General features: G+C 32.2%; 1 protein-coding gene across 2 annotated transcripts in view; it reads left to right on the forward strand.

Moving 5' to 3' along the window:
* Positions 1 to 13,109, forward strand: part of LOC120426315 (pseudouridylate synthase RPUSD2-like) — a 358,154-nt gene that overhangs the window by 290,188 nt on the left and 54,857 nt on the right. Inside the window, exons 4-6 of one of the 2 annotated variants that reach the window (XM_052707796.1) lie at positions 2,657 to 2,744; positions 3,343 to 3,565; positions 7,885 to 7,972. In XM_052707796.1, coding sequence (XP_052563756.1) covers positions 2,657 to 2,744; positions 3,343 to 3,565; positions 7,885 to 7,972 — 399 coding nt within the window. The remainder of the gene's footprint in view (positions 1 to 2,656; positions 2,745 to 3,342; positions 3,566 to 7,884; positions 7,973 to 13,109) is intronic. The other variant, XM_052707797.1, reaches the window with a different exon arrangement.

Here is a 13,109-nt window from a genome sequence, read left to right on the forward strand (position 1 = left end):
TTAGACAATGTTTTGAACACTTTTTTTGTTTTATTTTTTTCAGATTTTTTTTTGCTTTCTTTTTTTTCAGTCTTTTTCTAACCGCTCTGTTTTTTCGTAACGCAAAAAATATTATATTTATAACATAATAAAAAAGTTGGGTAAATAAACAATTAGTCCCAATACTGAGCAAATATTATATTTGCTAAAAACGAAAAAGTGTTAGCAATTATAATATTTTTGCATTAAAAAAAGGACAATTCAGATCACGGATCGAAAAAACACAGAAAAAACTGACAATAAATATGTTTTTAAACTTACCTTCTTTTAGTAAATTTATATTTTTTAAATAGGCTTGACCAATTTAAACATTTAGTTATTTCTTTTCTTTGATCGAACTTTTGAAAATAATAGCTTTGTTGAAAAATAAAACAATCAGATTTATAAACAACTTTACCTATAAAGTATTATTTAAAAAAAATTAACATTTTCTTAAACAATGATTAATTATAGTACATTTATTTAATAAAAAAGTTTGTTTGAAGAAGTAAACTCATGGTTTCATCCAAATCAAACAAAATAAAAAAATCACTGTTCGAAATTTCGAAAAATGCTCCATTTCAGAACAAAAACTCTCAATTTAATTAATTAATTTTAAGGTTCAATCAGCAACACTTTAAAAATTTTAACAGAAATGTTATTCAGGAATTCTAATCTATTTGAACGATTTAAAAGCATACATTTCTAAAAAAATGCTGTAAATATTTTTTTTTAAATTATAAAATAGAAAAAAAAGAGTTGCGCAAAATAACAAACTTGCAAAAATTAATTCCTGGATAGGTTCTAAAAGACAAAAATTGTATCTTTTGATCTAAGGCACAAGCTGGTCAAAATTAATTTGGCAGTGTTGGAATTTCTTTAAAAATATCATATGGAAAAATATCATTTATTTACAAGCTATTAAGGCTGGTACAAATATTTTTAAAAGTTTTTGTCAACCCCCCCTTCAAAATTGGCCCGAAAAATCAGGGGGCAAAAAAAATATTTTTACAATAAACTTAAAAAATTCAATGAAAATTCAAGTGCAACCAGCTGAAATCAAATTAGAATACATTCTCCTGCGTTTAAAATCATTTTTAGCATGTTTGGGTTTATTAAAAAATCTTAAGATTTTTTGAAAATTTTCGATGCAAAATCTTTTTTTTCGATTTTTTTTTGTTTTTGTCAGATCTTAGATTTTTTGAAAACTAATGATTGCAAAACAACTGAACTAGTGTAAAATGTATTAAAACACTTTTTTCATTTAAATGTGAAGACTATGGCTTGTTATATAAATTTTTATATTTTTTTAATTTTTTGCCCCCCCCCCCCCCCTTGACCTCGGCCAGGGCCGAGGGACAAAAACTTTTTTAAATATTTGCATCGGCCTAATCCTCTACTGCTCAAATTTTTTTTCGAACATTTTTATTTTTCCCGAAAAAATTTGTATTTGTAAATTTAGATATCAAACCAAATTTGTAATAGAAAAGTACTCTACATAAAATTTGATATCGTTTACCGTTAAGCCACTTAAATTTCTGAAATTTTTTTTTTTTTCGAAAATCCAAAAGATCACAAAAATTCCAACAAATTTGCTCAAATCTTTCAAGGGTTAAGAGTTCAGTTAAGGTATCACCCCGGTCACGGACCGCCTCCGCCCTGACCCGCGTGTTCTCTACGTGACTTTGCCGAATTGGTCGAAACAAACCGCACCACCGGTTTGTTCAATTCCGGGGAAAGATCATCAAGTTGAGGGGTGGTTGGGGAGACCAGCAGAAGCAGATTGCGTCAAGTGATGGATATAATTGGTATTATGGAAATTGTTATTGGTCGCAGCAGCGCCCTCTCGTTTTCCCACTGGAAAATTATGATCCATAATTTGGCCTCTGTGTCAGCCAACAAGTCAGCCTGGTGGTGTTGGTGGCAAATCTGTTTTGTGTCACACGAAGCTGGGAAATGTCATGATTTTGTGGTGGCGACTAGCGAGCGCTGATGATGTTGTGGGTGGTCGATTGGAAGTCTGTGGGGTAGGCTCAAATGATGAGATAATTGGAAATTGAATGTTATTGTTGGTTATGTTTGATTCGTTTAATTTGATTGCATATTATTTGCATTAAACATTTTTAATGCCTTTGTTGATGAAGTAAATAAATGTATGGAAATAGTCGAAGCTATTTTCTTAATCCAAAGTGACATTAATTAAACAAAGCTAAACTTTTTACGAAGAATTTGCTGGCATCACTCTTAATTCAAAGAAAAAAGAAAAATCAATCTAATGTCCTGCGTGAAATTTCTCGGGAAACAGTCCCAAAAGTACATCATCTATTATTTAGTGACCGCAAACAGTCGGCACAAACAATCGAAGTTCTGTCGTCACAGCGGCTGCTGCCCAACAAACATGTCAAACATTTGTCCTTTGGAACCTCGGGATTAGGCTCAGAATCCATTTGGGGGAAGTTGGCACAGTGTAAAATGTTATTTTAATTTTTGAACAATAACCTGAAAAGAATTCTCAGAAAACCTGAAAATTTCTACTGTGTTCAATGATCTTATTCCACACATTGTGGTCCATCCATTAGTCCATCGAAGTTCTATCAATATACTGATTTTGTTTCCACTTTTCTTCTCCCATCCCCAGGCTAAGCTGGAAACCAAAGCGCTGAAAGCCAAACGGCCTGGCTTCACGGACGAGCGATACCACGAAACGTCCTACTACATCGAGAATGGTGAGTATCCTTTCCTCTTTTTTTTGCTTTCTTTTATTTTTGGTATCCCCTTTTGAAAACAAACATAAATAAATAAATGTTTTATTTGCTCCCGTCAATGGAGGGATTCTCGAAGAAATTGAGTTTTTCACAGATATATAATTTTTTTTGTTAAACTAAAGAAAACAAATTAATTTTTGAAACATTTATTTTATAACAAAATCAAGTATTAAAATGGTTTAAAATATAAAAAGTCATTTTCGAATAACGAAACGTTTAAAATCCCTAGCCTATTTTTATTTTTAAATTTAAAAAACAAATCAGTGTTGATAACTATTACTTTTCAGCACTCAAACGGGTGATATTTAGAACTATTCTGTATTGTTATTTTTTGTAATAGTGATTTGTATTTTAAAATACTGAAAAAATCATCATCGTTGTGAATTTCCCAAATGTTTGATTGACTGTAAAAAGTCTATTATTTGCCTTGATTTTGAACTTCCTAAATGTGTCCCCTTACTTAGATTGACTTTCAATGTTGACCCACTTCTTCCCCCTCCAACCAAACATCAACTAATGGGCTCTCTCCTCTTCCCCCGCACATCGTAAACTTTGACAGGCCTCCGGAAGGTGTACCCGTACTACTTCACCTTCACCACGTTCACCAAGGGCCGCTGGGTGGGCGAGAAGATCCTGGACGTGTTCGCGCGCGAGTTCCGGGCCCACCCGGCCGAGGAGTACGAGCGGTGCATCAAGGCCGGCACGCTGACGGTCAACTACGAGAAAGTGCCAACGGACTATAGGTTAAAGCATAACGATCTCCTGGCGAACATCGTGCACAGGTAATTGACCTCTCTCCGTGTTTGGGCACTCTGTGCTGTCCGACCTTGCCCCCTTGAGTTGCCTTGTCTTTTTTGGACTTTTTTCTTTTTAATTTTTAGTTTTTTGTCACTTTTGAAACTTTTCCAGTAGTTTGTAGAAGTCAATGCCAACAAACAGAAAGAAAACATTCGAGTTTTCCAACTTTGTTACGACACCTTAGTATAACTCTATCTTTTTTTAAATGTCTTGTGACGAGAAAAAAACGCGACTGAGCTAGCGCCCAAAAACAACTGTACAAAAATAATAATAATCCAAGCTGAAACCCTGTCTCTAGGACTAGGTCCCAGCCAAATCCCCACTCAAAAAGAAAACCCCTGTAAAAAGTACTGCCTTTTGCGAGACTAAACTAAACAAACCCAAAACAAAAAAAGTCACACAAATTAAGCGCCATTTTCAGAACGTGTGTGGAGTCAAAACCTCAGCCAGGACACTCAGACAACATCCACCCCCTGTCACTTTCTGTACATATTCCACACCCACAAACACACACACATCTCATGGCATCCCAGATTTCCCTCCTGAAACCACAAATCGAATTACCAAAAGTCCCTTTTTTTCCTTGCCCCCAAAAGTTCACCTTTGCCTGCTTTTTTTTTCTTGTACGTTTGTTGTCATCTCATTTTTGTGTTGTGTTTCGTTTTCCCCCATTTTCCCGAGAGTCCATTTTCCATCCAGTCTCATAACCATTACAAGAAACAAGTTAGTGTGAGCGTGTGTTCTGCGTGTTAGTTTGTTTTTTTTTTTGTTCGTGCTAACTGTGTGCCCCGTCACAGAATTCATTAAGCTTTGCTCAAATTACAAGGAGAACAAAGAAAGCATTTGGGCTTGTTGTGTGCTAAGATCCTGTGTCAAGTGTGCAATTATGTGTCATTAACTGACCGCTAGGAACTTCTCGCCATAAAACGCTTAAAAGTAATAAGTTTGTTTTTTTGTTTTCTTATTTTGTTTCTAATCTTTTAAAAGTTGATGTTCATAAAATTTAAAAGTGAGTTGAATCCAAAATGGCTTGAGAAATTAAAAGTCAATTTTTTTTAAATCAAGCCATCACAAAGGTTTTTTTTTCGGTCAACCTTATTCTTTTTCAAAAATCTTTTTTTTTTTCGGAAAAAATACTATCAGCAGAAAAAATGCAATTTAAAAAAAAATATAGAATCAATTGTAAACTATTTCAAATTCACTCTGAAACATTTATTTTTCCTTTTTATCAGAGTTTTTATTTCATTTTTGAAAGAAGTGAACGTGTTTTTTTTTACTTGCTGATATTTTGCGATTTTAATGACAATAGCTTATTTTGATACATTTTGCTTTAAAACATAGATAATTTGTCTTGAAATATGCATTTTGTGTTTTTCAATGCTTTAAAAACAATATTATCAAACCTCAAATAAATTTTTAGAACATTTTTTTGCAACTGTGTGTGAACATTTTCGCAAAACTGTGTGAATTTTTCGATTACAAAATTCTTGATAACTCAAAATTTTTTTATATAAACAACTAACTTTTATTTTCTGATTTAGATTATTTGAAAGAATAAAGCTTTATAAATTATGTTTGAAATGATTCAAGCAAATATTTATATTTTTCTGAAACTGTTTTATTTGCAAAAAAAAAAAAAAGAATTGTAATATTTTATTTATTGTTGTCATCAAATGACTTTTTTTTAAATACGGACGTTCCCTTGATTATAATAAATCTCCACTAAGGCCGTTGCAAATATTTTTCAAAGTTTATGTCCCCTTTATGGGCCCTTCAAAAATGGTTCGAAAAATTAGGGGGCAAAAAAATTATTTCAAAAAACTTCAAAATTTTAAAGGAAATAAAAGTCAAACTAACTGAAAACAACTAGAAATGCATTTTCCTGCATTTAAAATCATATTTAGCATTTCTGGGATCGATCAAAGATATTTTCAATTTTTGTGGAATCCCAATGTACAGCAGCGCAAAAAAATTTTTTCTGCGAAAAAAAAATTCTTCACTTATTGAATATTTTGAAAAATAATGATTGCAAAACAGTTGGGCAGGTGTAAAATGCACTTTAAAACACTTTTTCTCATTCAAATGTTGAGACCATAGCTTGTTATTTAAATTTTTATATATTTTTTTGCCTCCCCCCTCGACCCCGACCAAAGTTGAGGGACATAAATTTGAATAAATATTTGAAACGGCTTAAAGAAGTTTATAATATTTTTGTAATCAAACTATTTTTCATTGTATTTCGAAAAATTAACTGCTAAAAACTATCTTTGTTTTATTTCAATTGCAACTTATTTTTAATTGTGACGTAAAGATTATTTATTGATTATTAATTTTACTTAGGCTAAGCTTATTTCGATTTTGTGAAAAAGTCCTTATTCAAAATAACGATATCTAATCGTTGAACATCATTTTGATGATCCGCAAAATAAAAATCTTACTTTGCACAGCTGAGCGATTCTCCGAGAATTCGGACATCAATTTTTGTTGTTGTATTTTTAATTTTGATTGAAACTTTGTGTGTACTTTTTCTATGACCAAAGAAGTCATTTTGCATGATTTGTTTTTGTCATGCAATTTTTAATACAATTTTGGCTACTAAAATATTCAAGAATCTTTATCTTGAGAATGGATTTTTGACCGGCAAAATTGTAGGTTAGGGTGCCTAGAATATGGGACATTTTTTCAAAACCTCTTTCCATAAGCTGAATATTGTTCCTTGACCTATTTTAGGACTCTGGGCCAAATATGAGCAACCATTGATACTCGGAGATGAAGTTTATATGGAAAAAATCGAAAAAATGTATGGAAAACCCAAGTTTTTTTACGATTTGGCCTGCACGGTGCGTTACTTCCACCCAAATATTCCCAAACGTGAGATTCTTATTGAAAATGTTATGCTGTTTAACTTTGTAGAATATCTCGATCCTGAAAAGTTATTAGCGATTTAAAAAAGTCATTTATGTATGAAAAACAGTTTTTTCGCCAACTTTAAGCTCGGGTATCAATGGGTTAATCTCATCCAATTTCGCTCAAAATTTACACAAATGCTTAAAATAACACAAAAAATCGTTTTCCGCTTGTGGAGCAGGGGGTCATTTTTTCTGAGCACCTGACTTTTCACACAAAAAAATATTGCGTAAAATAACAATGTTAAAGAATAAAAAAAGCCATTGATAAGCTTTAAAATAAGTTTGTAAATATTGTATCAAGTAGTGTTGCCAATTTTTCAAAAATTCATGATTTGACAAAAAACAATTTTCCTAGAAATCCTGCTCATTCTAGGAAGAACTGCTGAGAAAAGCTAATTAAAAATAGGAATTCATTTCTAAGAACAACCATATTTGCAACTTCAGTTTGACCTCACTATCGTGTTCTAATAGATCAATGTTGAAAACAATCACGAAAAAAAACGAAACTATTGGCACTACGCCCCCCGGGGCATGGCCTTCCTCTAACGTGGGATTTCTGCTCCAGCGCCTCTGACGAGACAGGAGAAACCGGGACCGACGTTTTACTTCACCATCCGATAGAAGCTCAGTGGATAAGGCGGGAATCGAACCCGCGTCTCATAGCAAAAAATAATCATTTAGTAAGCAAGTTTATATTTGACAGATTTTATTTAATTTCATATTTAGTTTATAAACGAAACTATTTATACAGAGTCGCTGAACAGTTCCTTCAAATTTGATCAATAGGGAACCTTCACCCTCCATTTCTTGATGCTTTTTGCACAAATAAATTAAAATTGATGCTCGAATTATCGTTTTATTTCGATCGAATGAAACTAAGATTGATTTGATAACAAACAAATGTTGATTCTGTAAATGTAATAATAATCAATTATGCACAAATATGTAAAAATAAACTAACAAACGCGATACCACAATTAACATAATATCATCAAAACATGCTCTCACAAAGACGATCCACGTGCTCACATATTGTTGTCTTGTATTGTACTGTTCCGCTTTTGTTCTAGTCCTAACCATAATTACCCAAACTGAATACGCTCCTCCCAGTACCCCCTTACACCCACCTCGTTCATCAGTCACCCTCGTTGTTTGTTTATTGTTTTCGTTTAACTCTTTGTGTAGCCTGCTCACTTCCACCACCCACCACCGCCCTTTGATTTTAAAGTCATGTGCCCTTCAAAAACTTTTCGCCAAAAAAAAAGATAAAAACCGAAAAACCGTTCTCTTACCCCCAAAAAAGACCGACAAAAACAAAGTTTTAATCACCACCCCCCTCCCCCGTCAGAAAGAAAGCCAAACTTTCATCTACATATGAGTGTTGTATTTTCCAGACATGAAGTTCCAGTTACTAGTCAACCAATCACAATAGTGCACATGGACGACGATATTGTGGTTGTGAATAAACCGGCATCTATACCTGTAAGTGGCTTAAATGACCGCCATAATGTTTCTTTTTTTCGTTTCCTTCCTTCTCGTTATTCTCTTCTTATTTCTGTTATCTTGTCCTATTTTTATGTATTTATGCTACCGTTTTCCTTAACCATACTACATTTTGAACGACTTCAATTTTCTCCCTTTAACCTTTAACAATTTTGCCTTTAAACTTTTCCCTCCAATACTTCACAGGTTTAATTGATTTCATTGTTCCAAGCTCCGTTTGTTTGCTCGTGTTCTACGTTTGTTTAATCCGATCCCGTGATTGGCCTCCAAAACCACCAAACGAGTGGTCCCCAGCCATTGTTTCACGTTTAACAATGCCCTGCTAGTGTGGGTGTGTGTGCTGTGCGTGAGTCACAAAACGCTCATTGTTTGCACCCCCACAAACACACACACTTACGCGCGCCCTGATCACAACAAAGGGCAGATTGTGTGTGTGCGATTGTGCCCTTAAAAACTGACTATTTTGGTGGTATCGCCGGGGTGCAAAATGAAATTTAAACAGTCCAAATTAAAGGGTGGCGAATTTCGCACACAAATTATGCCCCCTTCTCTAGGGAGGTTGAATTTATAACGAGTTACAAAGCCGGAAGGCCGGACACACACACACACACACACAATAGCATATTCGATTTTGGGTAAAATATTGCATTGCACCGAAAAAGGTCGATACCACCAAAAACAATTCCATAATAACTGCGCGCACAAACACCAATTACACACATGTGCAAAACGTATTTGTGAGGCTTTTCTCGTGTGAGCTTTTCCGGGGAAAACACCGCCCCGCCACCACGACGACGTGTCAAGGGAAGGAAAATCCGGCCTGATTCCGACAATTATCCCAAAATTTAATCCTGTGTCTCGGTTGACCGCACGCAAACAGTCAATCATGCACACACCCTCACACACCCAGGATATCTCACCTGACACAATCACCACCAAAAGCTGGGATTTGACCTCTGATTGGTCAATCGAATCACAATGATTTGTGGTTTGCTGCCTGTGTGGGTGTGAAATTTTTCGAATCAGTTTTGTCGGAAGTTTAAAAATTGACCAAAAAAATTACAACGCAAATGGAGACGCGTGGTGAATTTGTTTGATTTTTTTTATTGTTTACCCCAGAAAACCATTAAATCAATACGGAATGGTTAAAAACAGATAATGAAGCGAAATTAAACAATTGTTTCACTCGTCTTGTGTCGTCATCCACATTGTTAATATCCCGTTTTTGCTTTCCTGTAGCCTTAGATATTTTATTAAATCACTAGAAAAATTATAAAAATATCAAAAAACATATTAATTTTTATTAAAAGCGATTTCAATTGAAATTTTTCTACTTCTTTGTTAAATCCAAGAAAAGTTTGATAAATTTGCTAGCTATTTAATCTTAAGAAGGTATTAGTCTATGACACACAAACAAACAAACTTGACATTCTTGACAGTTTGACTGCTTTTTTTTACAGAAACGTTCCCTTGCATAGATTTTGCTTTGTTTGCGAGTTTGACAAACTGTTAAACACGAAAAAGTGGCGAGTTTAATTTATTGTTTGCCATAGTCCAATGCCTCCTTCAGAAATATTATTGTTATAAATAATATAAATATAAATTGTTTTTGGAGAAAAATCCCAAGAATCAACTTTTTCTAATGTTTTATTCTGACCATTTTTCAAATGACACATTTTGGGTTCGTTCAATAAAAAAAATCGTCGATAATATTATCGTCTAACGATAACAATAATGGTTTATTTTTAAAATCTTTCTAAAATCGACTTAATTGAACCAAATCATTTTAAATTTTCAATGTTTTCACCAAGATTTATTTTTTGCCTTTCTTACAAAAGAAAGGTTTAAGGTTTGCTTTTGGAAAAACGCTTTTTTCAGAAATCTAAAAAAAATCGTGCACGGCGAGGATTCGTCCCAGGAAAAAATCCTATTACTAAATTGAAGGTTTAGATGCGCTCTTTCGATTGAATTTTGGCACGAAACCCGGAACTCAAAGTCTGATTTTTGAGAGCACTTTTTCTGAAATACATGGCCGATGTCTGTATCCGCTCTTAAAAATTTGTGTCTTCCATCACTGGAAAACCGCTTGTAAAACCCACAATTTTTAAAAGCCAGATCTGTAGCCGTGGGGTCGAACATTTCATTTTTCGATTCACAATTTTCGACCAGTAAATGTGGTCAAAGCCATTTTTGGAGGTATTTTTTGGACTATTTTACAGATAACACTTTCAAATTTAAAGAATTCAGTTTCAAGCAAAAAGCCATTCGAAAACATGCGCAATAAACTGTTTGGGCCCAAAATTTGAAGCTTTTCCAAAATGTATTTCCAGAGATATAGCGATTTTAGTGTTTTTCGTCTTATTTTTACAAAATCATATACTGAACATCAAATTCGAAGTCCCGGCTCGTTCTCGCTCGAAAGCTCGACAAGTTGTCAAGTCGAAGCTTCAACGCCAGCGCTTTTACGCTTGCTCGTTTTACGCTGCGCGTGAAAGTGTTCTTTCTGGCTTCTCATAATTGATCGACAAAGTGCAATAGCGATACATATTTTTTTAAGTTAATCATAGACTAACATTATAGCCTTCAAAGATTCGAAGCTTAAGGTAAAATTCTCATTATGTTTTTGAAAAAATAATTACACCAATATATTTCTCGGAGTTTCATCATTTTGTAAGAAAGGCTCTATTTCACCTCTGGTGATATTGAATCGGGTTTTTTTAATTAAGGCCATTGCAAATATTTTTTGAGTTTATTTTCCTCGACTCTGGTCGAGGTAGAGGGGGAGACGGGAGCAAAAAAATAAAAAAATCTAAAAATTTAAATAACAAGCCATGGTTTGAACATTTGAATGAAAAAAAAAATTGTTTAAAAGTGCATTTTACACCTGACGAATTGTATTGCCATGGATTTTTTGAAAACTAATTATGAATAGATTATTTTTTTCGCCGAAAAAAAAACTTTTTGCGGTGTTGGACTTTTGGAATTCCACAAAATTTGAAAAAAAAAATGGTGATTGATCCCAGACATGTTCAATATGATTTTAAACACAGCAATATGCATTTCTCATTGCTTTCAGTTGGTTAGACTTCTATTTCCTTTAAAATTTTTAAGTTTTTTGATTTTTTTTGCCCCCTGATTTTTCGAACCTATTGTCACCCCCCTTCAAGGGTGACATAAACTTTGAAAAATATTTGCAACGGCCTTAGTAGGTTTCAAATTATAAATACTAAAAATTGTCAAATTGTCTTAATTAGCTTTATATGGGTATCGAGCAAAGCGAAATAGCTTTTTTACTTCATTACAGTTTTATTTTGAAAAATACAAAAAATTTCAAATTTTATCCGCTTCAAATCCATATTACAAATTTTAAAAATTTGACTATTTTCAAAAATTTATGAAGTTTTGTAAAAATTCTAGCGATTTAAAAAAAAAATGAGAGTGCATTCAAATTTCCACTTTCTTTGCGAATTTCGAAAATTGGAGTATTATTTACAAATACATTATTTTGTAAAAATTCGAGTGTTTCATAAAAAAACTCTAATAAACTGAACATCAAATTTCATCAAATTTTGCTTTGTTTAACCATGTTGCAAATCATGAAAATTTGAGAATTTTCGAAAAACTTTTATAATTTGAATATACTTAACAAATTTCGCTTCGTTTGGTACCCAGATTGCATGGTTTAAAAATTTTAGTATTTTCGAACAAATACGGTATTTTGTGAAAATTTTAGTATTTAAAAAAAACTCTAATTTGAGTATTTTCAAAAACATACGATATTCTGTGAAAATTCTAGTGATTTACAAAAAAAAAGTGAAAATTCATTCAAAATTCCAAATTTCCCAATATACCGTATATTCACTTCGTTTGATACCCATATTACAATTTTAAAAAATTTGAATAATATCAAAAGCTTACGATAATTTGTAAAATTCTAGTGATTTACAAAAAAAAAGTGAAAATGCTTTCAAAATCCCACTTCCTTTGCGAATTTTGAAAATTTCAGTTTTACTGAAAAATACATTATTTTGTAAAAATTTGAGTGTTTCATAAATATTTCTAATAAACTGAACATGCTCATCAAATTTTGCTTCGTTTGATAACCATGTTGCAAATCATGAAAATTTGAGAATTTTCGAAAAAATACGGTTTTTTTGTTTAAATTTTAGTGTTTTCAAAAAAACATTTATAATTTGATTATGCATAACAAGTTTCGTTTCATTTGATACTTATATTGCATGATTTGAAAATTTTAGTATTTTCGAACAATTACGGTATTTTTGAAAATTTTAGTATTTAAAAAAACTCTAATTTGAGTATTTTCAAAAACTTAGAATATTTTGTAAACATTCCAGCGATGTACACAAAAATAATGTGAAAATTTATTAAAAATTCCAAATTTCACAATATAACGTATATTCGCTACGTTTGATATTACATATTTTAAAATTTTGAATATTTTCAAAAACATATTTTGTGAAAATTATAGAGATTTACTAAAAAAAGTAAAAAATCATTTAAAATTCCACTTATTTGTGAATTCAGAAAATTTGAGTATTATTGAAATATTTATATACATTATATACATTATTTTGTTATAATTTGAGTGTTTTATAAAAAAAAAATCTCATCAAATTTTGATTCGTTTCATACCCAAGTTGCAAATCATGAAAATTTGAGTATTTTCGAATGAAAATATATTTTGTGAAAATTTTTGTATTTAAAAAAACTTTTATAATTTGAAAATGCATAACAAATTTCGCTTCGTAAGATACCCATAAAGCAAATCTTGAAAATTTGAGTACTTTCGAAAAATACGGTAATATGTGAACAATTTGGAGTATTTAAACCATAAAACTTACAACATTTACAATAAATATATTCCTAGTAAAAGCATTGGAAATTTAACATGATTTGGTTGAATTAAGTCGATTAAAGAAAAATTTCAAAAATTAGTTAACGTGAGACGATAGAATTATCGTTATCGTTATCGAGCCATGTTAATTTTATCGTTAACAGCCTTGATCCCTTCACCCGCACAGGCATTTGCTCAGAATTTGAATCGAAACGATATGTTTATTTCTGTTTTAGGTTCAGTTTTTTTTTACACTTTTTG

This window comes from Culex pipiens, chromosome 2 (genome assembly GCF_016801865.2).
Source record: "Culex pipiens pallens isolate TS chromosome 2, TS_CPP_V2, whole genome shotgun sequence".
Lineage (NCBI taxonomy): Eukaryota > Metazoa > Arthropoda > Insecta > Diptera > Culicidae > Culex > Culex pipiens.